Below are 26,408 nucleotides of genomic sequence, written 5' to 3' on the forward strand. Positions count from 1 at the left end.
ATTTGAAAATTAAACGTTGAGAATATACGAAAAATGATATTTTTGCATATTTGGACTCAAAAAACGTACAAAGTGGTTGGGTTTTTTGCTGATTTAGAATTTTTCGGTCATTTCCAACAATTCTTGACTTATTGCAACATGATTTTGCGTGAAAAATGCTTAAATCCCGCACTTGAAAGTTAAATCTTTAAGATTTAACGAAATTCGGGAAAATCATGATTTCAAGGCCCCATAAGGCTTATCGGGTGTACTCAAAAGGCCAGTTTTTCTTGTTTTCGCCCAAATTTTACGTCCTACCCAATCAGCTTTCATTTTTTGGCCGTTTTCGCAAAGTTGAAAATTAAATCTTTGGATTTAATTAAATCCGAACCACTTACAACGGGCAATAGACGCACGAAATGCTTCACTCCTGGAAAACCAAGTACTTACTAAATATGCCCATAACTTTTTTGTTTGTAAACCGATCGGGGAGTTTGGACCGGCGTTGGATAGGTGGGGACGTGCAACATTTTTTGGACACCCCCACATCCCCCTCCGACACCCCCTGTGAGGGGCTAATTTACGGAGCAAGGTATTTTTGAGCAGACAGGCTTTTTGGCCAGTGTGGTATGGCGTTTTCGGCTATTTGGGCCAAGGCCTTTCAAACGGTCCCTGGCACTCCGGGGCCCAAGTACCGCCCTGCGAAAATAGCATATTAGCTGTATATATACCAGTGAGGCAAAAATTGGCATTTTTTGACATTGTGGCTAAAAATGCACAGTATATGGAGCGTCACTGGTCGGACTACCGTCCTCCGTGATAATAATGATATCTACTTTGAGCATTTGGTGAACGTCAAACTTCTGTCTCTGGTACAGGACAAAATCACCAAAAAGCAACATGGCTTTATGAAGTCCAGATCCACTGCATCTAATCTCACCGAATTCACCTACTATACCCAGAGAGGCATAAATTCAGGTGCGCAAGTGGACGTTCTGTACACGGACTTCAGTAAAGCGTTTGACAGAGTTAACCAAAAGAGATTGATTCTGAAACTCAGATCGTTCAACCTGCCAGAAAATCTTCTTGCTTGGATCGAATCATACCTGTCAAACCGAACTCAATTCGTTAAGTACGAGAGCAGCGAGTCGAACGAATTCAACGTATCATCTGGCGTACCACAGGGAAGTCATCTCGGACCCACACTATTTTTGTTATTCATCAATGACATAGTGGATGAAATGGATACAGGTGGGCGTTTTGCGATTACTCAATCACTTGCAAAATGATTTTTAAAATGATTAAGATGCCACTTAATCACTTAATCGCAATTAATCATGATTAAGTGATTGTGCAAGAGATCAAAATATAAAATATAAAGGGTGGTCCAACTAACATGCCGGCAAACAAACCTCTACCCTACAATTTAAATACTGAACACCTAGGCGTTCATTGCTACGAATGCACGAAAGAAGTGAGAATAGCAATGAAAGCCTAGGCGTTCAGTATTTAAAATGTACATAAAAAATATGAAAGCCTCATCGAACGAATGTAGGCTTTCATCAAAGCCTTTCGTGTTCACTCGGGTAGTTTACATGAAATATTTTCCATAAAGCAGCATTTTTCGTCAAAATCGTTTATTAGAAAATAATCAATAATTTATTCTTCTTATTCATAACATTGAAACTATTGGGCTGTAAGTTTTCTTTATAACGAAAAAAGTAGCACAATCATAGATTTATCCTCGAATTAGTTTACACGACCGCGACTATTTAAATGGACATCGTATGAAGATGGACCAGAATACAGTCCATTGTTTGAAGCTGTTTCATAACCTTTAATAGAAATAAGAATACGATCAAAATTATAAATATTGAATAATATTATTATTCTAATTTTTATCAAGCATCGTCTCTTCGCCAACGCTTACAGACCTTGTTCAGATAGTGATGTTACGAAACCTTCGTTTTGTTCGCTACGCAAGAAATTTTGATGTTGTTGGATTTCTTGAATTTGCTGCAAATGTTGTAAATGAGCCTGAAGATCATTCTGTGGCTGTTGATGCTGGTATTGTTCTGCAAAATTGCCAACCGTTAACGAAAATTTTTTTTTTTTTGTTAAAGCGAATACTAGCTAAAGGTGTCAAACGGACGGACTGTCCGTCTTTTTAGCCCGTCCGTCCGTCCGTCCAGGGCTCTTGAAAAATTTTCTGTCCGTCCGTCCGTCCGCTCAGAGCTGCTAAAAAATTTCTTGTCCGTCCGTCTGTCCGTTCAGCTACGGTCGAACAGACGGACGGACGAGAAAATTTCTAAGAGTCCTGAACGGACGGACGGACAACTAAATTTACAGGGTTCTGAACGGACGGACGGGCGGACAACGCTTTGAACGGACGGACGGACGGGCAAAAATGGACGGACGGACGGACATGCAAAATTCTCATACAATATTTTTCACGATTTGAAGGAAATTTTTTTTTTTTCAAAAAATTAACAAAAAAAAATTATCGAAAAAATTTCCATCGAATTTTTTTTATTTACACGAAAATTCCCATCGATTATTCAATTGATCACGATTTTATCCAATTGAATGGTTTTCAAATAAGAACAAATTGAAATTTACACGAATTTCATAAAGAAATCGAACAATAAGATACATAACAAAAATACCATCGGTATCAGCAATTGTTTTTAAATTTCAAACACGGGAGAAAATCGAACGATTCGAACGAAAATATCGAATATAGTTCAAATTTATTGCTATTGAATACTTGGAAAACAATTTTTTTACTGTAATTTTCACTCACATCAATAACCGAAAATACATTACGTATTGCCAGATAAGACGTTTATAGCAAGAATTTTTTTTTTTTCTTCAAATCGTGAAAAATATTGTATGAGAATTTTGCATGTCCGTCCGTCCGTCCATTTTTGCCCGTCCGTCCGTCCGTTCAGAGCCTTCTGAATTTAGTTGTCCGCCCGTCCGTCCGTTCAGAACCCTGTAAATTTAGTTGTCCGTCCGTCCGTCCATTCAGGACCCTCAGAAATTGTCTTGTCCGTCCGTCCGTCCGTTCAGAGCCCCCAAAAATTTTCTTGTCCGTCCGTCCGTTCAGGACCCTTTTCAGGAGAAAATTTTTAGCGGCTCTGAACGGACGGACGGACGGACAAAAAAATTCAAGAGCCCTGAACGGACGGACGGATGGATAAGGTGCTTGTCCGTTGACACCTTTAATACTAGCTTCAAAAACAATCACCTGTAGATTGACTAAAACCGGGACTATCGTGTTGAATGGATGGACCTGGTGGTAAATAATAGTTGTTTGGTGTTTGCGTTTGACTGGTTGTCGGCAACGGGTTTGAAGGAGGCAGGACTGTGACTGCCGGTGGATTAATGTGAGTATGTTGATCATTTGGTAAAGCAGAAAAAATTGGTCTCCATCCATCTTGAGAAACTAATGTCGGCTGAGGCAAAACACTTGGTACTGCTAACGGATTCACTGTGTGAATATGTGGCGGAATCGCCGGAATGAACGCGGAAGTTGAATATTGTGGTACAGTTGGAATAATTGGTTTCTGGACAATAACTGGCTTGTTCACAAAAACGGGATAACGATTTGCATAAATCGGTACGGAAGGTAGAATAGGTTTTGGATGATATAGAACGGGTGACACTACAGCTGGTCTGATCACAGGTTTTGGCAGTAATACTTTGGGATAGTTGACATTAAATGAATGAACGATTGCATTTCCGGGTGTAAGTGCATAAGTTGCAACTGGGGTTTTATAAACTGTGGGAAATCTGGCATATGGAGTATATCTTGTGAAAGCACGACTATATAGAGGGTAACCAAGATCACTTGCATATCCATGTATTCCACGTTTTGTTTTCACTGAACTTTCTTCAGTCTCTTCCGATATTTTGCCTTCGGTTTCATTTTCAACTCTTTCATCACCACACACCAAACTAATTGAGACTAAAGCAATTAATACAAGCAGTATACGCATTTTTTAGAAAATAATAATAAAGTTCAACGGCTTTATTTAAGGTATTCTTTCACTTTGATTTAAAAAAAAAATAGGAGAAAACACTAATCGCCGACCTAGATTGAAATTGTATTTTGAAAAACCAATGAAAACGTAAACCGTTTTGTTCGAATTTGATCGAATTTAATTATCTCGACTATATTTTGAGCTACCGTGATGACACACTGCGACAACGACGACGAAATCTACAATGAGACAGTCAAAATCAAAACACCTATATTTATAAAGCGAGTATCATGAACATGGCGCCACCATGGAATGAAATGGATTTTTAACGGTGAACGCCAAAATATTGAATAAATGCTTGATATTCATTGATTGTTTTCAGCAGGTGTGTGAGTGTTAAAACACTTGATGAGGTACCGGTTGTTATTTTTCAACGGATATTCAATTCGATCATCTTTTTTGTGATTGCTTTGTGCGCTCATTTAAATTCCATGTGACAACGGGACGCGTGCGAAACAATAATATGCTTTCACTAGACGATATAATTCCATCGTGATCGGAATCACTTAACCCTCTAATGCATACAACCGCCTCTAGACGGGCAACATTTGAACGCCTGTAGAACGTAAACCGTACATCGGATCACATTGTTTCAAGTAAATTTTTATTCGTCAATGTTTTCTCTTCATTTTTGTCTTAGCAATATTTGTCTATGTAGTGTGATTGTAAAGTTATAAACAAGAATGTGTGCAAAAACAAAAATTTGACAAAATAAATTATTCGAACTCGAATTTAGACACATTTTTGACACTTTTAAACAATGGATTTGATTGTTCTCTGATTTATGTTAATCGCATTTCCTGACTAAACCAAGAGGAATCCAGGATTATGAATATTTTTTTAATTATTTATGGCCGAAAATCAACCAAGTACCAGTACTCCCAACCCTGGGAAAAATTAATGCATTAGAGGGTTAAGACGCGTATACGTTCAGCAGTATGATCGTTCGAATAAGCAATAAAATATCTTTTTTTGTTGGTGAAAATAAAAATGTTTCATTTACTAAAAGTTTAAATGCGAAAAAAATTCCTGTGAGTTTGGTGTTTAAGTCCGGTTGAAATTATGAATTTGTATCGGAACGGAATAGATAATCTAATTATTACGTGAACCAAATAACAATTGATTTCAAAATGCACTACAAACTCTTTTGCTTTTTGAAATTTTCGATAAATTTTCTAATATACCTTCCAAAGTATGTTGACTTTTTTGGAAATAGTAACAATTAGGAACATTGTGTGTCCTGATTTGAACCATCGAACCATCTTATCTTCCATTGAAAATGAAAGTAGATTTGAATGTGGTTAAATTAACGGTTAAATTTTAAGTGGCCCTGATTTTATCTTCATGAAGCCATCAACTTTTTCGAATTTTGTTATGCAATTTTGGCAATAGTGACCTCAAATAACGTCGTATAAATATCGACCAAATTCCGCTGATAATGACGACTTTATTACATAATTTGTCAAACGAGAGTTTATATCAAAAGCCGGATAGTTTGAGAGCGACGTGTTTCGAAAGAGTCAAGGCCACCAGCATATTTGTATATATATACAAATCAATTTACAGGTTACATGGAAATTTATGGACATATTCCGACAATAAATTAGACATCAATAATTTTTTCATTAATTTTGTAAACAATGAAATATTGTCAATCAATCTTTGTTTTCTGTAAATCACAAAATAGAACATAATGTGGTAGACGAAAATTTTTATGGGAAATCAGACCACATTCAAAATGATGTGTTCATCATTTAGCAGCAGGAAATCGCTTGCATTTTCTTGACCACATAAAAAACTGTAGAAAGGGGAAAAATGTTTCTAAAAAAAAAATAATACATCATAATCACTCATGCTCATATTGTTCATTGAATAGAAAGAAGGGCAATAATAATATAAGTAATGTCACTCCCTCAAGACCAATCAATCGTAAATTATGTTACTTTCAATTTAAAAGTACAAGAAATAAGATTCCAGTCTTCAGTCGTACACGAAATATTCACTGGCTTTGTTTCTAGTTGAATAAACAGTTTGTATTTTGATAAACAGTTTTCAGTGATGTTCGGTTGTTGAAGTAATTTATTGCAAAATGAATTTGGGAAAAATACTGATATTTTCATTTTTGCTGATATCAATAGCCTATTCATCAGAAAAAATGAGATCAAAACGAACGTTGAATTATTTTTTCGAAGGACTGTTCAAAGTTTTCAGTGATAAACGCTATTACACTCCAAACTCGAGAGCTACAAATGATCATAAATTATCACCTTTGGCCACTCTGGCAAAGCTTAGCTCAATTTCCACACAGCCAAAAAAGTTTGATGCACTCGACGATGATGACGATAGTCGTAGCAAAGAGGTTGAAAATTACAATCCAGATCGAAAGCAATTACCGATCCCCAACATTTCATCGTCTGTACAATTGCCGATGTTCCTGAAGAATACAAAAAATGAAATGATGATTAGTCATACGAAAAAAAGAATGCCAAGCGAAGCACTCACTACGGAATCGAATGAAGAAATAATAGCTGCTTTGGAATTAAGTAAAGAACAACCTGATGTGAAAACCGTTCCTCCTTCTTTTGCCTCCACACTTGATTCTATCATAACAACTCAAGATTCATTCAATGATTCATACGTGGATACATCAACCATTTCAAGCAATTTTACGGAAATGGAATGGAAAGATTCCATCGAAAATAGTACATTTATTTCAAAAAAGGCTTCGAAAAAATCTGACCGCCATACGACACAGTTCTTTAATGGTCCTTTAATCGTGGAAAGGCATTATGATGACTACCAACACAGTCCGGTGTATAGCAATAATTGTGAAGGTGACAAGTGCCGAGAGAATGGTAGCAAAGAAACCTTTCGCCTAATTTCCGTGACTTTCTTACATCTCTAAGTGATGAATCTGCGGTTCAATCGAAGAATGACGCACAATTGAAAAATTCCATAACAAAAAACCGTGTTGATTCTAAATTACCGCATGTTCAATTTCACACAGCTCTGCATTAACAGCTTTTTGGAAATTTTGGATTGTAGTGAAAAATTCCACACTGTAGACAATTTTCAAATATTAGTTTGATTTTTTTTCTTCAGAAACGTTATCGTTTTTTTATTGAAATGACCTGTAGATTTGCTTATTAAGTTCAGTAACTAAATAAACATGACTATAAATGTGATTGATTTTGATTTATTGTAAAATGCTACACAGTACACATTAACAGAAAAAACGTGAACACATACAGTCATGGAAATTCAATTAGGAGCCGCAGCGAAATTCCAGGTTGCTCCCATTAATTCTGTTATTTTGCAAATAAATATTCGAAAAACTGAAATTCCACGCGGATCGCAATTATATTTCCATACGTATATAAATGTGAATAAATTTTTTTTCTTCAAATTGAGTTCAGACATTGATCAAATTTCTCGACGTTTTCTCATAATAATAACAATAGCAGTTTTGAGTTCTACGCAGAATCGAGTATCTCTTATCTCGTGCAAATTCAAAATCGCGTAAAAAAACATTATTTTCTTAATTTTTTCTTTCGTTCTTAGCATTACTGAGATACTATCTGTTTGAGGCGTTTATTGAGAAGGTTCACTACAACTTTGACGAAGACATCAACATATTATTTCTTATCAGTAACACCCAAAAATCACAAAAGACATATATTCGTACTAAAATGAAATGTCCCAAAATCATTTTCTTTCCTAAAGAAAACGCTCCTTGAGGTACTCGTACGAATATTCGTACACAAGTAGCATGATCGCACCGCCTGGACCAAGGCGCATGACTTTGGGCAGTAAACCTTTGTACAAAGCACCAAAACCTTCTTCACGTGCTACTGTTAACATGGATCCACAAGTTGTACGATATTTTATTTGTCCTGGTACTGGTTGTGGTCCCTATAAAGAGTAACAGTTTGATGTTATCATTTCACAACCGAAACCAACTGATTGCTTCTATTGAATTTTGTTATTGTTTGCTACACATAACTTTCGTACTTTGATGTAATGATTATGTTTCAAATGACAATTTACGTTAGTCACTTTAGTAACAAAACTTACTTGAATTCTTGACTTTGCAACATCGATGGGAATGTTGAAAATCGAACCAATTGTTCCAGATAAGAAACCTATGCCAACTTTACGTAAAAATTCATGCGTCGTGTCCTAATGTAATTTTGTATTATAGTAACAAATAGAAATAGAAAGCTTGTTCGTAAAGTATGTAATAATTTTACATAACCATTGTCATAATATAATGTCTGATATTGAGATATTTTTTGCTGTTCAAGTGGAAAAAAAAATATTATTCGGCAAACCTCATAAGCTGGAAAATAATCTTTAATGCTGTGGTAGAAGCCGAAGTAAATCATATTGAAAACTCCATTACGTCCAATTGTTGCCGTTAGACCTTTATTGAGACCTTTCAAGCCAAATCCATCTTGTTTGATTATTTGCCGAGCAACGGTGAAAGTTGTCGGCGCTTCTGTCGATCTATGACAAACGGTTAAGTGTTAATATCAATTGCAAGATTCAAATATAAGATCGTCTACTTGGCCCGATTTGCTTGAAGCGTTACTTTAACGACTTCAAATGGATTGACAATAATTGCCTAAGAATAATAATTGTTAATATTATTATTGTTATTCAGTTGTTAATTTTATATTGTTTTCATAATTGCCTCTGTTGCTCCTGCACCTAGACCAGCTAGAGAATACGCCTGAAAATAGATGCTTTGTGAATTTCTGGTAAATTTCCATCAAACGGCTTGATACCAAAAAATTAGCATACCAATGGTGTTGCTTTATCTGATCCAAACATGAAAAATCGTTTATATTGCTCGAAACACAGAAACTTTGTTGCGCGTTTCGGCGTTTCAGCCATGATTGGTGGAATTATTCCTTTATACATAGAAAACAATCCTTCGTGTTGACACATTTTTCGAAAACAGTCAAAAACACCTTTATAGTAAATCTTTTGGAGAATAAGGAAGTTAACCGGTATTCGTACCCAAATGAATTTATTTCGAGTAGATATTTGTTCAAAATTTAGTAATTACCTCATTTGTGCTGGCCGACGATGCTGTGTTTCGAACCATCTTTTTATTTTGAATTTGCAATCGAGTTTTGACCAAGTCAAGTGGGTGCATTATACATACCTGAAACGAATTACGGATAGTGGTTAAATGAAACATTGGAGAATGGAGAGCCTATGAAGGAAAAATCAACCGAATGCGAATACATACTTCTACAAATCCAGCCGAGCCACCGGCAACGATTTGCAATGCTATATAAGACGAAAAAAACATACAGTGCTCTCAATCTCAACCATCTAAGTTTATTTTATGAAATGTTTACAACAAAATTCATTCACGTTCTTTGACTATGTTTCAATAATTAATGATCTTACATGCCTGTTTCACCAGCGATGGTTTATTTTTATCATCCGTTTGGTTGCTCATTTTATACTGTAAATTTTTTTATCAACATAATAATAATAATAATAATAATAATAATAATAATGAACCAAGGTTACAAATGAATTAAATTGAAATGTTACGCAATGTCACTTTACTGAATTGGAAATGTTATATAGTTAATTTATACTAAAAATAGTGTAAAACCTTTCCAAAAATCGCCGAAATGACAGATTTTCAACTATTATTTTGATTGATGAAAAAAGTACACAGTGACGGCTGCGATCGAACTGGTTCAATTTATACGTCAAAAGAATATGATAATTTATCAGTTGAACGGAACGCTAACGCAAGCGAGCAAAGCGACAGTGTGCTATGCGTAACGTATGAACGTAACGTTTATTGACAAGTTTTTTTTATCTTAAAGAAATATAAACAAAAACGATCATTATCTAATCAGTTTGTCACTTAAGTCGGTTTGGTACTTTTCTCGGTGAGACACACGATTTGTTCATATTTTTAGAAGAAAATTTTCATAAAATCTCACTCTTATCGCCTACTCCATATGCCTCAGGTCAACATTCAATAATTATACATGATTGTCTCGTCCTAATTTTGGCGACGTTCCAACAACGCAACGGTGATTTAATGTATATTGTTTGCGAGTTGCTTGATTGTTACTAAACTGTTTTTAATGTACAATGTACATTACATGTATGTACATAGGAGTTTCAGTTAAAGTTCATGTTCATTACCGTAATTTTTGTTTGGTTTGTTATACCTTACCTTATACAAATTTTTACATGCATTTTTTTGATGAAAATAATAGAAGAATGTGTTTAAAATAAAATTTATTTTATTTCTTATCATTGTATATGACGTTTGATTACAGCAAGTATTCTACCAAGCTCTCAACGCGTCTTTAAATATTTTCCCACTTTCTTTCTTAGCGATTTTTTGGCTGACAAGCAAGATTAAACTTTACGTCGTTTAGAACCGGTTGCGGCACCCTTCCGAGCTGCTTGCACAATATTTTTAAATTGCCCGTTGTTTTTAGCGCGCTTCCGTTTGTTCAAGCTATTCCGACTGAGTGGGATATACGCATATGGATCAAAGGTGCCTTTCTTTTTCATATCTCCTTTCGATTTCTTGGCACGATAATCACTACCGTATGCTGTGGACTTTTTACTAACATCGGTTCTGCCCGAAACGTTAGTGTATCCCGAACGTACTGAAGCTGCTTCACTTAGTGGTCGATGAATACCTTTTCCACCAGCAACATATTTGCTGCTAGCTCCAGTCTTTCCAGATACCTGACTCAGACTGCTGCTTGCCTTTCGTTTCCGTGACTTTGCTTTGCTATTTTCAGCTATTTCATCATCACTATTCGAATCATTCGATGGAATTTCCTTCTTATTATCTTCATCCATGTCATCGTTGTCAGAATCGGTATCGCTGTGCTTGTTGCCACCTCTTTTCGGCTCTTCAATTAACAACTTTCCACTGATATCCACTTTGAATCCACGATTTGGATCTTTTATATTTTTCTTAACATCAACGGTTGCTCCAATATTCTTCATGGGTATGGGTTTCGTTGCTGTGGGTAATATACATACATATAAATAAACTTGGGTTTTGATTACAAAACATTTATATAAAATCCTTTCAACAAGATGAAAACAAAGTGATGCTATTCGCCTCCAAAAAAAAAACTCATATTATTTTTTTTGACGCTGGGCCATCGTTCTGTTTCAATTTTGTAGAAAATTCTATTACTGATCTCATAAGTCATATTTCTCCGTATATATTCCCATAGTTTTGAATGAACTCAATACTTACTGGCAATGCTGCTCATTGCTTTTATATCCGCTAAATCGACAATATTTTCCGAATTTTCATATATGTACTTCTCTTCTTTGCCATATGATTTTTTCTTCAAACGTTCGGTCGGTTGATCATCCGAACCCATTAATATATCCTCATGAAGTTCTTCATCAGAATCAGAATCTGCCAATATATCGTCCCTGAAACGAATTACGGATAGCAGTTAAATTGCAGTTACATTGGACTCTATGAAGAAAAATTCAACTAATTGTAAATACATACGTGTCGTTTTCCGCTTCATCACCAAGTCCATCATCATCAGATTGATCTCTTTCAGACGTCTTTTGTCTTTTTGATCTGGCTAAGGCTTTTCGAATATTTTTCAACTTCTTATGGGTAATTTCATCATTGCCAGGAACTAATTTACATATTTCATCTGGTGTAAAGCGTTTACAGAGTTGTTTATATGCAAATCCAAGTTGTTTGCGATAGAAGCGTTTTGTATCCGGTTTCATTGCGGACATTGCTTTTACAATATTGGGCAAATGATTGGCGACAAATGATGCTGGGAGGATCTTTATGAAAACCAACAAAAATCCAACAGCTGCCTTTACTTTTTGACGACTTCCAGTGATCAATTGTGCCAGCACTTGTTCAAGAATTGAATTCAGGCAATTCAATGTTATCTCCGCGGTAAAATGTTGTAGTATAGCTTGCAATACTTGAATTGTATTTGAGATGACCATATCATCAGCTTCGCCATCCAACCCAGCCATCAAGATTTCCACAAAATCTTGAAGTTTGTTTGCTTGCTATAATGGAATAGATGTTACAAAAATAATCTTTTGATGAATACTATTTCTACTACCATGTTACCTTATAGACAGATCCAATTTTCAAAAGTAATTTCAATGTGATATTGTCTTTTGAATTTTGTCCATGGTGATTGAAGGACATAACAATTTCGGGTATGGTTCGTGATATCAGTTTGCTGTTATGCTGCAGTCGTGATTCCTCTTTTTCGATCAACAGAAGCAAACAACTAAATGAAGATAATAAATATATTGAAAATATTTGCAAATTATCAAATAATAATGCGGAAATTACCTCAAACGAATGTCTTGTGAACTTTGTTTCCGATTTTGCAGCGTATTTAAAAGTACTTTCTGGATTTGAAGCAGATTTTCGCTCACAAACTTTTGACAGCCAGCATTTTCACTTTTTAATATATTATGTACAAGTTGATAAGATTTTTTTTGGCGTTCTTTGATCAACTGAGTGATTCCACCCTTTTTGGCATTCCGTAAGGTTGGTTCAATGTAATCCGCAAATAGTTCATTCAGCTTTTCGGACGATTGGTAAACCGACAAAGCTATGAGCAATTCAAAATACGCTTGATATGCAAATACGCCAATATTCTGTTGAGAACCTCTGAACAATTGTTCTACACGTTTGATTGGGATAGTTTTCAATAGTTCACAAACTTCATCTGTATTTTCTTCCACATATTCAACGCCCATTGTATTTTCTTGTATTATATTTTTCAACATATCATAGGCGTCCTGGATAGTTTTTGCTTCATTTGCACCAATTTGATGATCATTTTCCCCGCTTCGATCGATGGTTTTATTCAACTCTTGCACTTTTAGTAGAACCGATTCAATACGCTCTTTCGTTTTGTACTCATACCGAATCGAGTTAAATAGTTCGGTGTGCACATCATTGGGTGTGACTTTTAGGTATTCAACGATGATTTTCAATGCATTTGTATGTGCAGTATGTTCCTCGCTTCCAGACGGTTTTCTCGTGAATATATTCAACAGAATATTCAAGTAGTTTCGAGCGAATCGTGCTAACTGTACTTTCGATTCATCGTTTGCATTTTGAAGCAATTTCATAAAGCCATCAAATACAGCATCTCGAATTTCGACACGGTTTTTCAACACATCTCCCAACATCTTTGCAATCGATCCAAACTTGTTTAAATCTTTTGGTTGTTCACAAAAACTTGGGAACAGATCCCATAATTGAATGTAGAACAATTCATTTGTACGAGCGGCAGCTAGGTTTCCTTCAGTTTGATGATATTTCCATTGTTCGTAACATTTGTTGGCAAGTGGTAAAATTTTACAGTAGAAAAACTCAAATGTAGAACCGCTAATTGCTTTTTTCAATGCTTGTAAAACCCACAACCGTGATATATCCACATCTCCGTTGGCATCGGTGAGTGGTACAGCGATTAAAGCTGCTTCGGGTCCCATTGAAGAAATTGCCGCCCGAACCACATTCTCAATTTGTATTTGTTTTGAAGCAGTATCATCGTAACGGGCAGCAATTTGATTCAGTGCAGGCTGAAGAATATCACCAAAATGTCGGCCACAAATTTCAAATATTGTTTGAAATACGCCGATTATTTGTTGGGATATAAAACCAAAAGGTTCATTTAAACACTTCGCTAGTTCGGTGATAATTCGAGTGATTGCTTTGCGATGCAAATTGATGTAGGCATCGGTCTCCAGCCCCGGCGCAATACATTCTTCGAATAATTCTTTCACCAAATGATAAACACCAGTCGCAATCTGCAAATTGTCTGACTTCCAAATATCATTGGCACAAATTGTTATCAGCCTTGGTAGCTCCATCAAACATTTTGAGACATTGAAAGATGTCATGCAAATGTGACCGCGTTTCATGACATTTAGCCATGCAAGTGTTAAATTGACATCAGTTGGTTCGGGCCGATAGTCGTATATTGCTGCTATCAATTTTCCAATTAAATCTTGAGATAAATTTGGCGACTTTGACTGAAATAAGTGATACAGAGTGTCGAAACAATTCTTTTGAATATTCGTTTTCGATGTAACCATGATTGAAAGAAGGTACTCGCAAATGTCTTTGATATCTTCATTTTTCAACCCGCTTATCGTTTTTTTCAGCAATTCAATCGCGTACAAGACAACATTCTGAGATTTGGTCAGGTTTTCAACTTTGAATTGTTCCACACAAAATTTGGCCACATACGTGCCAGCAGGATGAAATGGGACTTGGTCGTGTGTTTGTTCATCTTGACTTGTTTCAGCTGGATTTATCATAAAGCAGCAACCATGAATAGTTGATTCGATTGCTCGTTGTGCTGCTTTTCTTATGCTCGGCTTTGTATGTATAACATTGGATAACACTTGATTGAACAATTTCAATGTCAAACCAGCTGACCACGATGCGTACTCTTGAGCTCTTAATAATACCGAAACACATCCAATTATCTGTAATCAAAAAAATAACGAATATTCAATTTCTTTGTTCATAATTTATCATAGCTGTTATGAATAGTTCCGCCACTTTGAGTTTTGAATTAGAAAAGACTTTTGATCTGAAGCCGCCTGAATGCAAAGCAATGTAGCATGGTTGAAGCCTGTAAATGTTTTATAAAAATATTTTTATTTCACTTACACTTCGAAGCACATTTTGATTTTCACTATCTGCAAATTGCTCGAATAACTGAAGAAATATATCGCCGGTATCGGCAAATTTCTTCCGTAAAACTGGTTGAGGGACCGATTTGATCACCATTGTTAGCAACGATAAAGTTGCAATTATATCTTTTTCTTCTTTTGTAGCCTCAAGGGTTTCCATCTGCAAAAAATAGAGTACATAAATTGCTATCTACGAAGTCTGAAAAATGCGGTAAAATAATATTCGAACATCAATTTATTTGAACAATTTTTTAATTTTATCCTCTTTTCTTATCGTTCACTGTAGTGTATTCTTACTTACCAATCCCAAGAAGAATTCCGTTGAGGATTGCGTACCGTTGCGTTCTTTTATCACTTCTGTGATGGCTGAAAGAATAGCAAGCATTTCCTTGTGTAGATCCGAGGTTTGTTGAAAACGGTTTAAAAACCTCCACAAAGAAATAATGAAGAAAATAGATGATTTGAATTAGCACCATTTAGTAAATCAAAATTAGTAAATAAGTACTTATTGAAAGTCATATTGGTACATGAGCTGTATCTTGAGCCGAAAGTTTGAAATGTTCTGGCATAAGATTGATCGTCATCCCCATCACTCATGCTGAACGAATGCAAGCTCATTGCAATGTCATGGACAGTTGGCTCGGATTTTGTCGATGCTATTGACTTGGTGGTTTTGCTTTCACCTGTATACATTTGACGAGCATCGTGTTTTGAAACCGCTTCCACCGTCAATGATGTTACTCCATTAGTAGTTGATGGTTTAGCAACTAGATTTTTTTAATATACGATAATATATTCAATTTTGATTGTTTTCTTACTGTTTTCTTTCATTGTTTTTGGCTATTAAAATTGACTTGCATATATAGTACATACCTGTATTCAGATTTGGTTGGAAAAAACGTGATCGTGCAGCATTGCGATGCTTTTTATTTTCCGGATTTGATGTGGCCGATTGACCGCGAGCCCATTTTGCTCCTTTCGAATGACGTTTTAATTTCGAACGAAATTTGCTCATTTTCGCAAATTATTTGTAAAACTCAGATAAAATAATGAAATCGCACGTGCACTGATGGTGTCAATAAATGCCGTTTTGAGGTTAGATTTTGACTTTTGAAATCCAATGGATTGAAATCCATGTGCAGTTCATTGGTGACAGCTGTCAAAACAAAACAAAAATGACAAGAAATACTTATTTGTTTGCATTCTATGCTAACGAAAGAAATGGAGAATATCGATGCTATAATTATATCTTCGTACATAAACAAAATAAATAGAAATTGATTATTTTTTCCCTTTTAAAATAAATTATAAAAAACATGATATATTTTATTTGTTTGCTATAATCATTTTCAATAAGTTTATTCGATTAAATAACCATTTCCAAATATTTAATTCTGATCTGAATGGTCACCCTGTTTGACGTTTTTAATTTGTGTATTGTTTTGTGCATTTTCTACTTTCATTCGAATGTACAAGTACATTCATCTTGAAAGAATGGCTGACAAATAAAAAAAACAGTTCCAGAAATCAGCTGGTCAAAGTTCTTGTGCGAAATAGTAATTTACAAATGTGAAAAAAAACAATTGACTGTGTTTATAGCAATTGTAAATGAATCTAAATGAGTGCAGTAGAATAAAAATTAATGAACTTATGAAACTGTGTTACGCATTATGCTATACTTGTGAATTTTAAATAGTTCACGACTCAAAAAGCCATTGTTGTGAGGTTTTAAGAAAAAGTTGCGAGTGTTTCCAAATTACAATGACATGTATCTGGAAAAATGGGGTCTCAAACCATTGAAATACTTCGTCAAGGTGTTTGGGCATCTTTTACTGGTGGCTGGTTCTATGACCCTCATCAAAATATCTTTTGCAATGCAATTCACCTCTATTTATTTCTATTTCTGTTGTGTACGCCGTTTGTTACATACCTAGTAAGTCATTCAACTGTACAAAATAGATTATAATCGCCCTTTAGAATGTTTGATTGTACAATACAATCAATTACTTTTTGATTAAATGAAATGTTTTTGAAGTGAGTACTAAAACATTGTTTACACATGAACTTTTTCATTAAAGTGTCCTGATGAGGTTAGGTTGAACACATAGAAATGAAATACAAATATAGACCAGTATTGATATAAAATGAACTACGACTTTATGTATTAATTGCATACCTTGTTTTTTTTCTCAGTATTTCTCGAGAACTGTTGCATCATGGACTGTTTATTGTTGTTCTGCGGCAACAACAATAATCGCAGTCAAACTCGTCAATTTGATATTACATGTTATGTACGACCAAGCACAAATCGTATCCGAAAATAATTCAAAAAAACCTGTAAAAGTACCGCAAGAAACATCTGGGTAAGGTTTCAAATTGTGACGGCCTTTACAAAAAATATTAAGATTTGTTTGATAATTTTATCCAGCACCGATGATGGAGGAATCGAAATGCAAATATTGGCTCCGAATAGTATGGTTGATCCAACATCGAGGACATCAATTGAAAACAACAATAATAACAGCAATGAAATTAGTCAAGCAAACAGTGTGATTTCAATCGATTACCCAGCGGAACAAAATACCAGCACAATTGGTGAGAAAATAGCATTTTTTCTATTCCTAAATAACGATATTCCCTTGGTTAAATAGTCAATAACAAGTGTTTGATACATTTTCAGACTTGAAAGTAGACGTTCATCGGAAAAACAGTTCAGAATCGTCAGATAGTTTAACAGAAGTTCCATCTAATCATGGAAATGGGGTGGCAGCGCAACACGTTGATCGAAGATCTATAATAATGAAGACAAAGTCCAAATCAGAAGATACGTCCACAATGACGGCCGCGGATGCAACAAAGGAGCTTCGATTGGTAGATGAGGGAGACTTGTTATCTCGATCAGAAGAAAGACGAGATAAATTTGTTGACACTGATGGTGGTGGTTTGCAACGAATAAGTGATAGTAAAAAGCGAATGCGAAGCAAATTGCAAAGACAAACATCGCTTGACTCCAGTGGACCGGATATGAACAATTTTCCCGTACGCAGGCCTGTATCATCGAACCACTTACATAGACAACAACATCATGGTAGCGGTTTCTATCATCCCAATCACTTGCCATCGCTAACGCCTGAAATGTATTTAGAGCCACATTTTACGACAAAATCTGAGCTAGCTATCGAGCGATTTGTTAGCGGATCTAAAAAGGCTCCGATGCGAAAAGACTCAACGTCAACAATGTCAGCTATTCAATTGCCCACAAATTCGGGCGCATCAACGTCATCGACAACACGGCAACGTCGATATTCCAATACTGCAAAAACACAGCAACAACCACTGACATCAGGAATGGTTTCTGTGCGAAGAATAAAAAGTACAGCTCTGGAAAAATGCTGCCCACAGCCGTCATATTCGAATCTGTCGCCTCATCCAAACAGCGTAGAAACCATTAATGGTCGTCCTTTACGGAATCCACCACACGCCATTTTGCCTCCTCCGAGTAAATCTCTTGTTAGGAATCAGCATTTGAATTTTTTCCCCAAAGGAACAAGCGGAAGTATTGAACCTGTGTATCCGATCGCTGAAATTGTCGATGAAAAAAGCTTAAATGAAAGCTTTGTTTTAACATCGGAAAGTGATGACGACGCACTTTCAGGATCTAATGACGAAGACGACAATGACAACGACGATGAAGATGATGACGATAATGACAATAACTTTGCCGTTACAGTTCAGCACCAATTGAGCTCTATGCACAAACTTTCATCGAAGACAAAATCAATGTCTTTTACAGAGAGAAGGCGCCAAAGAACGACACCAGATAATGATAGCTCAAATTCAGTGAAAAAACACTCTAGTGAATTGGAAATAGACCGACCCAGAACACATTCAACCGATTCAGAAAATGAAATGAATAATGGGTCACAGTCTCCGTTACTTGAGACAAGAGCGAGAACTTCAATCTTCAGATCGAATTCTCCGAAAAACGAATGTGATACAAAGACTAATGACAACGAGAATGAACCAAAAACAGATGGTACAACAGCAAATACAGATGGTGTAGAGGATGCATATGATGCAGAGGAAGGTGCAGTGGGTGGTGTGAATTCAGCATCGATAATTGTACCGAAAAGCGAAGATTCTGGTTGTCCGTCAAGCGATTGTGAGCAAGCTAGTGCGAGTTCGAAGGATATGCTGCTGTCGAAGAAATCGAAATCGTCAGAGAGGAATTGGCATGATTTCAACATGGATGCAAACACAATTTCTGTTGATTTAACCGAAAATGCATCGAGTGCAACCAAAGAAGCTACAACAAGTGCAGAACCGCAAGATCAAAAACTGGCTAAAGACACGTCAAAAAGTTTAGGTGCAATACCAAAAACTAGTTTTTCACGATATGAAATGAATGAAGAGACAAAAAATGGAATGAAGACAAATCAACATGAAGGTCACGATCATAACTGTGGAACTAATACAAAGTCTCTGAGTCATGCTTCCTCTGCCAATTCGCTTAGTGGCGGTAGCTATAACTCTTCAAATTCATTAAATAAAAATGTTCTCCAGGTTATGCAACAAACCGAAGATGGATGGGTTTTGCAGAGTGCATCTCCAAACAATCCATATTTAGTAGCTCAACGTGGCGAACTGTTGCCCATATACAATAATAATACTCGTCAGGATAATATTTTTCCAGTTTCTAGGAAACCATATTTATATCTTCATCAACAACGTCAATACCATCCAAAAATTCGATCTACACGTAACCGTATGCAAAATTCATCTATTGATACAACAGCAAGCAGTCGCGATGAAGACGATTCAATGTCTATGACTGGTGCTACTGGCGGTGGAAGTATGGGATTTGATATGAAAATTTCGGAGCGGCTTAGTACATTGTTCTTTCCTGAACTCGCTGAAAATCAAACGCTTGGCGCTCAATCAACCCAGCGATCGACGATAAATCGAATGACATTTGCAGACTCAATGTTTTGGGGCCATTGTAATTTGCCGATAGACAAAAAAGTACAGCCCAAGCGATATTACAAGTTTCCCATAAAATGCCTAAAACGCGAGATAAAAATATCCATGGATCGATTGCAGCTATTGGCACTTTTTGATCGTGATTGTGGAACTTGTCAGGCAACCGCTTCGATTTTAGTCGGAATTTGTTGTTCAATACTGGGAGCAGTTGTACTTCAGTTGGACTTTTACAGGGATATTTTTGCATTCATCTTCTGCTTTGTTATGGCAGGTGCCCAGTATAGCCTGTTGAAAAGCGTGCAACCAGATGCCTCTTCGAGTACGCATGGAGATGATGCCCGTTATTCCAGACCAATTTATTTTTGCTTGTGCACTTCAATATTGATACTGTCACACCATTTTTCTACATTTCCAAAAGATGAAAATCAGCTGACATTGTTCGGAATCCCATTTTCCACACGCGGATTTTTCTACTCCATCCAAGAAATCATGTCAATTATTCTGTTGTTGTTTCCAGTACTCTTCAGTCTTGGTTTATTTGCACAAGTCAATACATTCTTAATGTACGCTTTGGAACAGTTCGATATGCATTTGTTTGGTGGGAATGCTGTTTGTAGCTTGATATCTGCATTCTTTGGGATTTTCAAATCAATCATGGCTTGTTGCATGCTGTATGGATTCGCTCTTGGTGGTTTATCGGAACCACGATCAACGCAACACGTCCTATTTTCGTGTTTCTGCGCATTGCTTGTAGCGAGTGCATATCATTTGTCTCGTAGTGCGTAATTTGCGTATAGATTAATTTATTTAGATTTATTAGATTTTTAGATTTATTTATTTATTTAGATTTATTGTATATGTTATAGGTAGTGCGAGTGATTTCACGTATCTATGGGCAATAATCCAATCCAGTTTCATAATTAACCATGACGAAGATGAAGAACTGAGAAGAGCTACCAAACTAAGCAAGTTCGAGAAAAACAAGCCAGTCAAGAAGAAAAATGAAAGTAATATCAAAACTAAGATCAGTATTAATGATAAAGAACGTCAAACCGAAGGTAATCAGACCGGTTCAAGTAATATACAATTCGATAGTAGTGATGCACAAAAAGATTCTAACGAATCAGTTGCCATCGATTCGGGAAATATGTCAGAACAAAAAGTTATTCTGACAGCCGAAGGTGAAGGAGTTTTGGAAAAAGAAGAATTAGACGATCCATTGCCAAGTAAACTCAAAAACACTGTAAACGCAAGACTCAAAAACGATTTTTTAATGTGTACAGTGATTGGGACGATTGTCTTGAGTTTACATAGCAGCACTGTTTTCACAGCTCTTCAGCCCGAATTGAATCCAGTTCTTCGGTAAATGATTATATTTGGATTAATTTGTATTGATAGCTGGAATGTTTTTTAAAAACATTTTTTTAAAAATTATTATTTTAGGTCATTCGTAATTGTTCTTGGATTCCTTCTTCATTACCTCATACCGCAAATGCGAAAGTATTTACCCTGGCTATGCTTTGCCAAACCAATTTTGAAGCAGAAAGAGTACGGCATGTACGAGACGAGCGAAGCAGCTAAAATAATGTGGTTCGAAACATTATTCGTGTATTTATCATTTGTGGAGAAGAACATTCTACTACCGTTGATATTCATAAGTGCGCTTACATCGGACTCAGTGCTAATTTCACAAAAATTCGGCATTCCAATTGGGTCGGCCATTGTCGTTTTATGTGGACTTAAAAGTTAGTACATTAATTTCCAATTCATCTACTTTCGAATAGCAATAACCAATTTTTCGTTGTTTTTTTTTCTTTAAATTTTAAATAATTTAGGCATCCGTAGTTCATACTCTGATCCATCAAGTCAATACATTATCATTTTATTTACCGTGCTGTTTTTTGGGAAAGACTACAAGGCGGCAAGTGAAACATTTTTGATTGACTACTTTGTTGTTTCTATCGTGTACAAGAAAACATGCGAATTTCTTCTAAAGGTATTTTACACCCGAAGGTTTCACTCGATTTCACAACAAAACACTAAATTCTCCCTTCTTTTTGCCGTTTTCACAGCTACAATTTATTGTCACATATATTGCTCCATGGCAAATCACCTGGGGATCTGCTTTCCACGCTTTTGCTCAACCTTTCAGCGTACCACACTCAGCAATGTTGTTTCTTCAAGCTGTGATTAGTTCACTTTTGTCCGCTCCATTAATTCCGTTTTTGGGCAGTGCAATATTTCTAACGTCTTATACAAGGTAGGTTGAATATGTCCTTTTCCTCTTTAAACTTTAGTATAAACAAAAAAGTAGAGTCACTTTAGACTCAGACTCAATTAGTTTGTTATTGTAGGACAAAATATGCATGAAATGTACCACTACACCATACCACGTCATCCGAAATAAAATTTTCAAGTTTCATCAAAACTATAATTTGTTGGCTTGATGACATAACTCCCCGCACCCGTTTGCCGTCCGCCCGTTCTGATTTTATCAAGCGGTCACACCGTCCTGTGCTAGTCCGAATGATGTTGCATAACTAGCGCCATAGCTTCAGACGACGGCAAACACAACCGTTCAAATAATTGCTACCGGATTTTAAACGGATAATTGGCGAATGAGTGTATGGGCGAACGGTTTGTGCAACCGTTTACTTAGGCACAAGCGGTTATTGAACGAACAGTCAGCGGTGGGCGGGTGATTACCGTTTACCGTTTGAGCTAACTCTTTCGTTAGTCACTTTGCGCGGGGAGTTATGTCATCGAGCCAATTTGTTGATATTGGTAAAGATATTATATTATAGCCATACTCTAGTTTGTCACATAAAATATTTAAATGAAAAAAAAAACGAAGTTTACATTTCATGTAATGTTGAAAAACTTTTTACATATTATAATTCATAAATTATTCAATGAACAATGCTTTACTTCAAGGCCTATTAAATTTTGGGAGCGTGATTATAACACAAGACGAATCGATCATAGTAATACTCGGTTAAGTTCACATTTGGAGCGCGATCTTGGAGCTGACGATAACAATTTAAACAGCATTTTCTACGAGCATTTAACTCGATCTTTACAGCACTCGTTATGTGGTGACTTATTGTTGGGTCGATGGGGAAATGTTAGTCAAGGCGATTGCTTTGGTATGTTTATGAACGATTTTTTTTGAATGCAAATATTAATCTGACAATTTAATTTTTCTGAATCAACAGTGTTGGCGTCCGACTATTTAAACTGTTTAGTTCATATAATCGAGTTAGGAAACGGTTTATGCACATTTCAAATGAGAGGATTGGAATTTCGGGGCACTTATTGTCAACAGCGTGAAGTTGAAGCAATTTCAGAAGGTATGTATTCCACTTTGAGGTGAAAGTTTGTCAAGTCAGAGTAACGTTTTATTTAAGGTGTTGGAGAAAATGATGGATGCTGTTGTTGTTCTCCGGGTCATTTACCAAATTGTTTAAGCATAAATGCAATGTTTTCTACGAGATGGCTGGCTTGGCAGGTGGTTGCCTCTCAATACATACTGGAAGGTTACTCAATCTCAGATAACTTAGCACAGGCCACACTACAAGGTAAGATACTGCTGTACAAAGATGTGTTCATTTGTTCGTGTGTAATCATTAATATTAATAATTATAATTAATTTTTTATTCTATTTGCTTCCAAATACAAGTTTACGAGTTTCGCAAAGTTCTCATCACTTACTATATAAAAGTAAGCAGTTCTCATCATGTATTATTAGTATAACAAGCCATATTTAGAGGAATTTCTTCATATATTCTTTCATGTTTCAGTGCATCATCTATTACACCATTCGATCACCAAAGCTTCACAGTTGGTTAGCTTCGCAAGCAATTGAAGAAGCACTACAAGGAACGCAGGATAGGTCATTTGTTGACTTGGATCCTATATTCAACCACAATTTGGACGAAGATTTTGATTTTCGTGCGTCAGGAATCACGAGGTCTTCATTTTGTTCAGTTTATTTTGATTGGATCCAATTTTGCTACGAAAAGCGTATTGAAGTGCATAAATCAAAGCATTCAAGATCACAGGAAGAGCAACAAAAATCAAGGGGCCAGTCACAAAGTTTTCATAGAAGTCAAACGGAGAATCTTAGTGGAATATCAACAAGTGAAACAACCGGTGGATCTCCAAAATCATCTAATAATCAAACACCATCACCACGCATATCGAAATCTGATAAAAATAATGACAACAACCCACAAGCACAACCAACCGATATTGTAAGAAAAAAAAATTATACAAAACCATTGAAACGCCTGTAAAAAACATAATCTTTCATTCCAGACTCAGAAATCAACTCTAATTTCCTTGCTGTTGGCATTAAGTCTGTTAGCGCGACGAACATTAGCAACAGCGACGCACACACATAGTTCATTATCTGGTGTCGAATTCTTTTTACACGGATTACACGCCTTATTTAAAGGAGACTATCGCATAACATCAATCAGAGACGAGTGGATCTTCCTCGATATGGACCTCTTGCATACAGTCGTTGCACCTGCGGTGAAAATGTCTTTAAAATTGCATCAAGACCACTTCTTAAGCCCAGAAGAATATGAGGATCCCGCTGCACTTTACAATGCAATTACAACGCATACCAATGAATTGGTAATTTCACACGAGGCAGATCCACTTTGGAGGAATGCTGTTTTACGGGGAGCACCCCAATTGCTTGCATTAAGACACATTTTGGAGGAGGGTTCCGATGAATACCGTTTGATTCGTCTCAGCAAACGGTATTTAAGCTTTCGCGTAATAAAATTGAATCGGGAATGTGTTAGAGGATTGTGGGCAGGCCAACAACAAGAGTTAATTTATTTACGCAATCGAAATCCAGAACGAGGAAGCATTCAAAATGCAAAACAAGCCCTACGAAATATTATCAACTCCTCTTGTGATCTTCCACTTGGCTATCCAATTTATGTACGCAAAACACTATACATATTATGATTGTTGACTTTTATTTTTGTGAATTGATGAACCAAAATAATTTTTTTTTTTTCATTCGACAGGTATCACCCTTGTTACCATCGTACGCGGAAACGAATGAACAGCTGTGCAAAATTGTCGGTGGAGCGATAACTTTGGACAAAATAAAAAATATCGCATGGAGATTTTGCCAACATGTGCGCCAGAGATTCAGCGAGGGTTGCTCTAGTGGTTCAGCCACTCTAGATACCGAGGTGGGTGATATTGGTGTCTATTATGCTCCGAGCAACACACCAAATAACACCATTTCGGCTACGACTGGCACTTTATCTTATGGCAGCCAGAGTCTCTCAGGTGCCGGAACGCGTGGTAGTGTGGCAAGTATGGGCAAGCCAAATAATTCTACGTTACTTGCTGGATTTCTGAATCGTGAACGAGAACAAGAACGGGAGAGTATAAACTCAGATCGCTCGGGAATGGGTGTGTATAGAAAACGAGCCTCTGTGATTACAAAAACAGAGCAAGATCGTCGAGCTACATTTCCAAGCAGCAGTCCAATAGATATAATTGATAGTAAAGAAATGGATACGTCAATATCGGGCAATAAGTCGCATATTAGCCCAGAAACTTCAATGTTAACGGCTTCATCATCTCCAAATCCAACAAGTTCAAGAGCGTATCGACCAAATAGCTCATTTTCTTCGGGTAATTTAAGCACACGTAATACAAATCGTACACTTATCATATCAGAGCGAAAATCAAAGTCAGAAGAACGTCAATCTAGCCATGATAACGATGCATTTGATGTCACCATGCCTGAAACAAAAGGAATTTTACTTAGCACATCGATATCACTACCATCAACTACTCAAACATCCGCCACACTATTGGACACAGTTCCAAAATATTCCAATGCATCATTGAGTTGTATGGCTTCTTCTAATAATTCATCAATCTTGCCAAGTCCTCCTAAGATTCCGCTTAATCGCAAAGTTATCATTGTATCAACATTGGAAATTTATGACTGTTTAGATTTAGGGCGTAGAATCGATGTACTATGGCCAAACGAATGCATGCGAATGAATGGCGGACGCTCATCGTGGAAAAAATCATTGTGGGAGCCTCAAGAAGGCATGATTGGATACACAAGGCACTTTTGGCAGCCACTACATCCTAATAAACGATTCCGATCAAATTTCAATCGGACGTTGTTTTTAGTTCAAATTGGCGAACATTTTGTTCCGGTCAGTGAAAATGGAGTTAAAGAATATAATACAATAGGTATTGATGATCGTTTCCGTAATGTTGCTCCAACATTTGAAGTAGAAGTACCAGCGGAGAATGAAAATGATTCGGATACAATTTTAGATGAATCCGATCAGGAGGTTGCACTAAAGGTCAATGAAACCAAAAGCAACTTGGAATGAACTTAGTATTTAATGAAAAAAAAACACGAACAAATTTGTCGTTAATAATAAATTTAGATTAAATTCAATTTTCCGAATAAAAATTATAATGTAAATAAAATATATTCCCCTTCATTGAATTTTTTTTGAAGCAGCTCGATCCTTCATATGAAAAAATGTCCACACCTGTTCATGAATGGCCTGTAAAAAACATCAGATGAAAAACCTCTAGACGAGGTTAAAATGGAGTGACGCTCCCGTGCGTGGATTTAGCACTCAAAATGACTGATATCATTTTGAGTGACGCTAG

The 26,408-nt window shown here is 36.3% G+C and overlaps 4 protein-coding genes across 4 annotated transcripts; 1 reads left to right on the top strand and 3 right to left on the bottom strand.

The window, feature by feature from the left end:
* Positions 1-1,646: 1,646 nt before the first annotated feature.
* Positions 1,647-6,231, bottom strand: LOC129573486 (uncharacterized). Its single transcript, XM_055453996.1, has 3 exons — positions 3,230-6,231; positions 1,914-2,054; positions 1,647-1,814 (listed from the first exon to the last, which is right to left on the bottom strand). Exons 1-3 carry the CDS (start codon positions 3,978-3,980, stop codon positions 1,729-1,731), a joined length of 978 nt encoding a protein of 325 aa, XP_055309971.1. The 5' UTR covers positions 3,981-6,231; the 3' UTR covers positions 1,647-1,728.
* Positions 6,232-7,205: 974 nt separating this feature from the next.
* On the bottom strand, positions 7,206-9,804 carry LOC129573487 (mitochondrial 2-oxodicarboxylate carrier). The gene is made up of 10 exons (XM_055453997.1): positions 9,661-9,804; positions 9,447-9,504; positions 9,283-9,323; positions 9,097-9,195; positions 8,829-9,011; positions 8,719-8,757; positions 8,591-8,649; positions 8,357-8,531; positions 8,100-8,204; positions 7,206-7,937 (listed from the first exon to the last, which is right to left on the bottom strand). Exons 2-10 carry the CDS (start codon positions 9,496-9,498, stop codon positions 7,743-7,745), a joined length of 948 nt encoding a protein of 315 aa, XP_055309972.1. The 5' UTR covers positions 9,499-9,504; positions 9,661-9,804; the 3' UTR covers positions 7,206-7,742.
* Positions 9,805-10,291: 487 nt separating this feature from the next.
* On the bottom strand, positions 10,292-15,901 carry LOC129573485 (RRP12-like protein). The gene is made up of 9 exons (XM_055453995.1): positions 15,624-15,901; positions 15,256-15,517; positions 15,052-15,178; positions 14,728-14,910; positions 12,385-14,540; positions 12,154-12,319; positions 11,560-12,089; positions 11,293-11,477; positions 10,292-11,050 (listed from the first exon to the last, which is right to left on the bottom strand). The coding sequence occupies exons 1-9, from the start codon at positions 15,763-15,765 to the stop codon at positions 10,428-10,430; spliced, it is 4,374 nt and encodes a 1,457-aa protein (XP_055309970.1). The 5' UTR covers positions 15,766-15,901; the 3' UTR covers positions 10,292-10,427.
* Positions 15,889-26,219, top strand: LOC129573484 (protein pecanex). Its single transcript, XM_055453994.1, has 15 exons — positions 15,889-16,683; positions 16,944-17,113; positions 17,179-17,345; positions 17,431-20,508; positions 20,597-21,092; positions 21,174-21,475; positions 21,566-21,726; positions 21,803-21,990; positions 22,665-22,876; positions 22,946-23,080; positions 23,138-23,308; positions 23,410-23,450; positions 23,531-23,983; positions 24,048-24,686; positions 24,776-26,219. The coding sequence occupies exons 1-15, from the start codon at positions 16,531-16,533 to the stop codon at positions 26,117-26,119; spliced, it is 7,710 nt and encodes a 2,569-aa protein (XP_055309969.1). The 5' UTR covers positions 15,889-16,530; the 3' UTR covers positions 26,120-26,219.
* Positions 26,220-26,408: the final 189 nt, after the last annotated feature.

This window comes from Sitodiplosis mosellana, unplaced genomic scaffold (genome assembly GCF_009176505.1).
Source record: "Sitodiplosis mosellana isolate CC-2019 unplaced genomic scaffold, AAFC_SMos_1.0 Smas_scaffold_6089, whole genome shotgun sequence".
Classification (NCBI taxonomy): Eukaryota; Metazoa; Arthropoda; class Insecta; order Diptera; family Cecidomyiidae; genus Sitodiplosis; species Sitodiplosis mosellana.

Bases quoted from the DNA above. Each gene is read 5' to 3' on its own strand.
- LOC129573486 (XM_055453996.1), bottom strand. From the start codon at position 3,980: ATGCGTATACTGCTTGTATTAATTGCTTTAGTCTCAATTAGTTTGGTG. The intron at 2,055-3,229 runs GTGATTGTTTTT...GCAATTTTGCAG, and splicing joins CGGTTTTAGTCAATCTACAG to AACAATACCAGCATCAACAG. The intron at 1,815-1,913 runs GTCTGTAAGCGT...TTTCTATTAAAG, and splicing joins AACATCACTATCTGAACAAG to GTTATGAAACAGCTTCAAAC.
- LOC129573487 (XM_055453997.1), bottom strand. From the start codon at position 9,498: ATGAGCAACCAAACGGATGATAAAAATAAACCATCGCTGGTGAAACAG. The intron at 9,324-9,446 runs GTAAGATCATTA...CGTCTTATATAG, and splicing joins ATCGCTGGTGAAACAGGCAT to CATTGCAAATCGTTGCCGGT. The intron at 8,532-8,590 runs GTAGACGATCTT...CGTTTGTCATAG, and splicing joins CTTCAAGCAAATCGGGCCAA to ATCGACAGAAGCGCCGACAA.
- LOC129573485 (XM_055453995.1), bottom strand. From the start codon at position 15,765: ATGAGCAAATTTCGTTCGAAATTAAAACGTCATTCGAAAGGAGCAAAA. The intron at 12,090-12,153 runs GTAACATGGTAG...ATTCCATTATAG, and splicing joins AAATTGGATCTGTCTATAAG to CAAGCAAACAAACTTCAAGA. The intron at 11,051-11,292 runs GTAAGTATTGAG...TATTACCCACAG, and splicing joins AGCAATGAGCAGCATTGCCA to CAACGAAACCCATACCCATG.
- LOC129573484 (XM_055453994.1), top strand. From the start codon at position 16,531: ATGGGGTCTCAAACCATTGAAATACTTCGTCAAGGTGTTTGGGCATCT. The intron at 17,114-17,178 runs GTAAGGTTTCAA...AATTTTATCCAG, and splicing joins GTACCGCAAGAAACATCTGG to CACCGATGATGGAGGAATCG. The intron at 21,991-22,664 runs GTAGGTTGAATA...CTTTACTTCAAG, and splicing joins TTTCTAACGTCTTATACAAG to GCCTATTAAATTTTGGGAGC.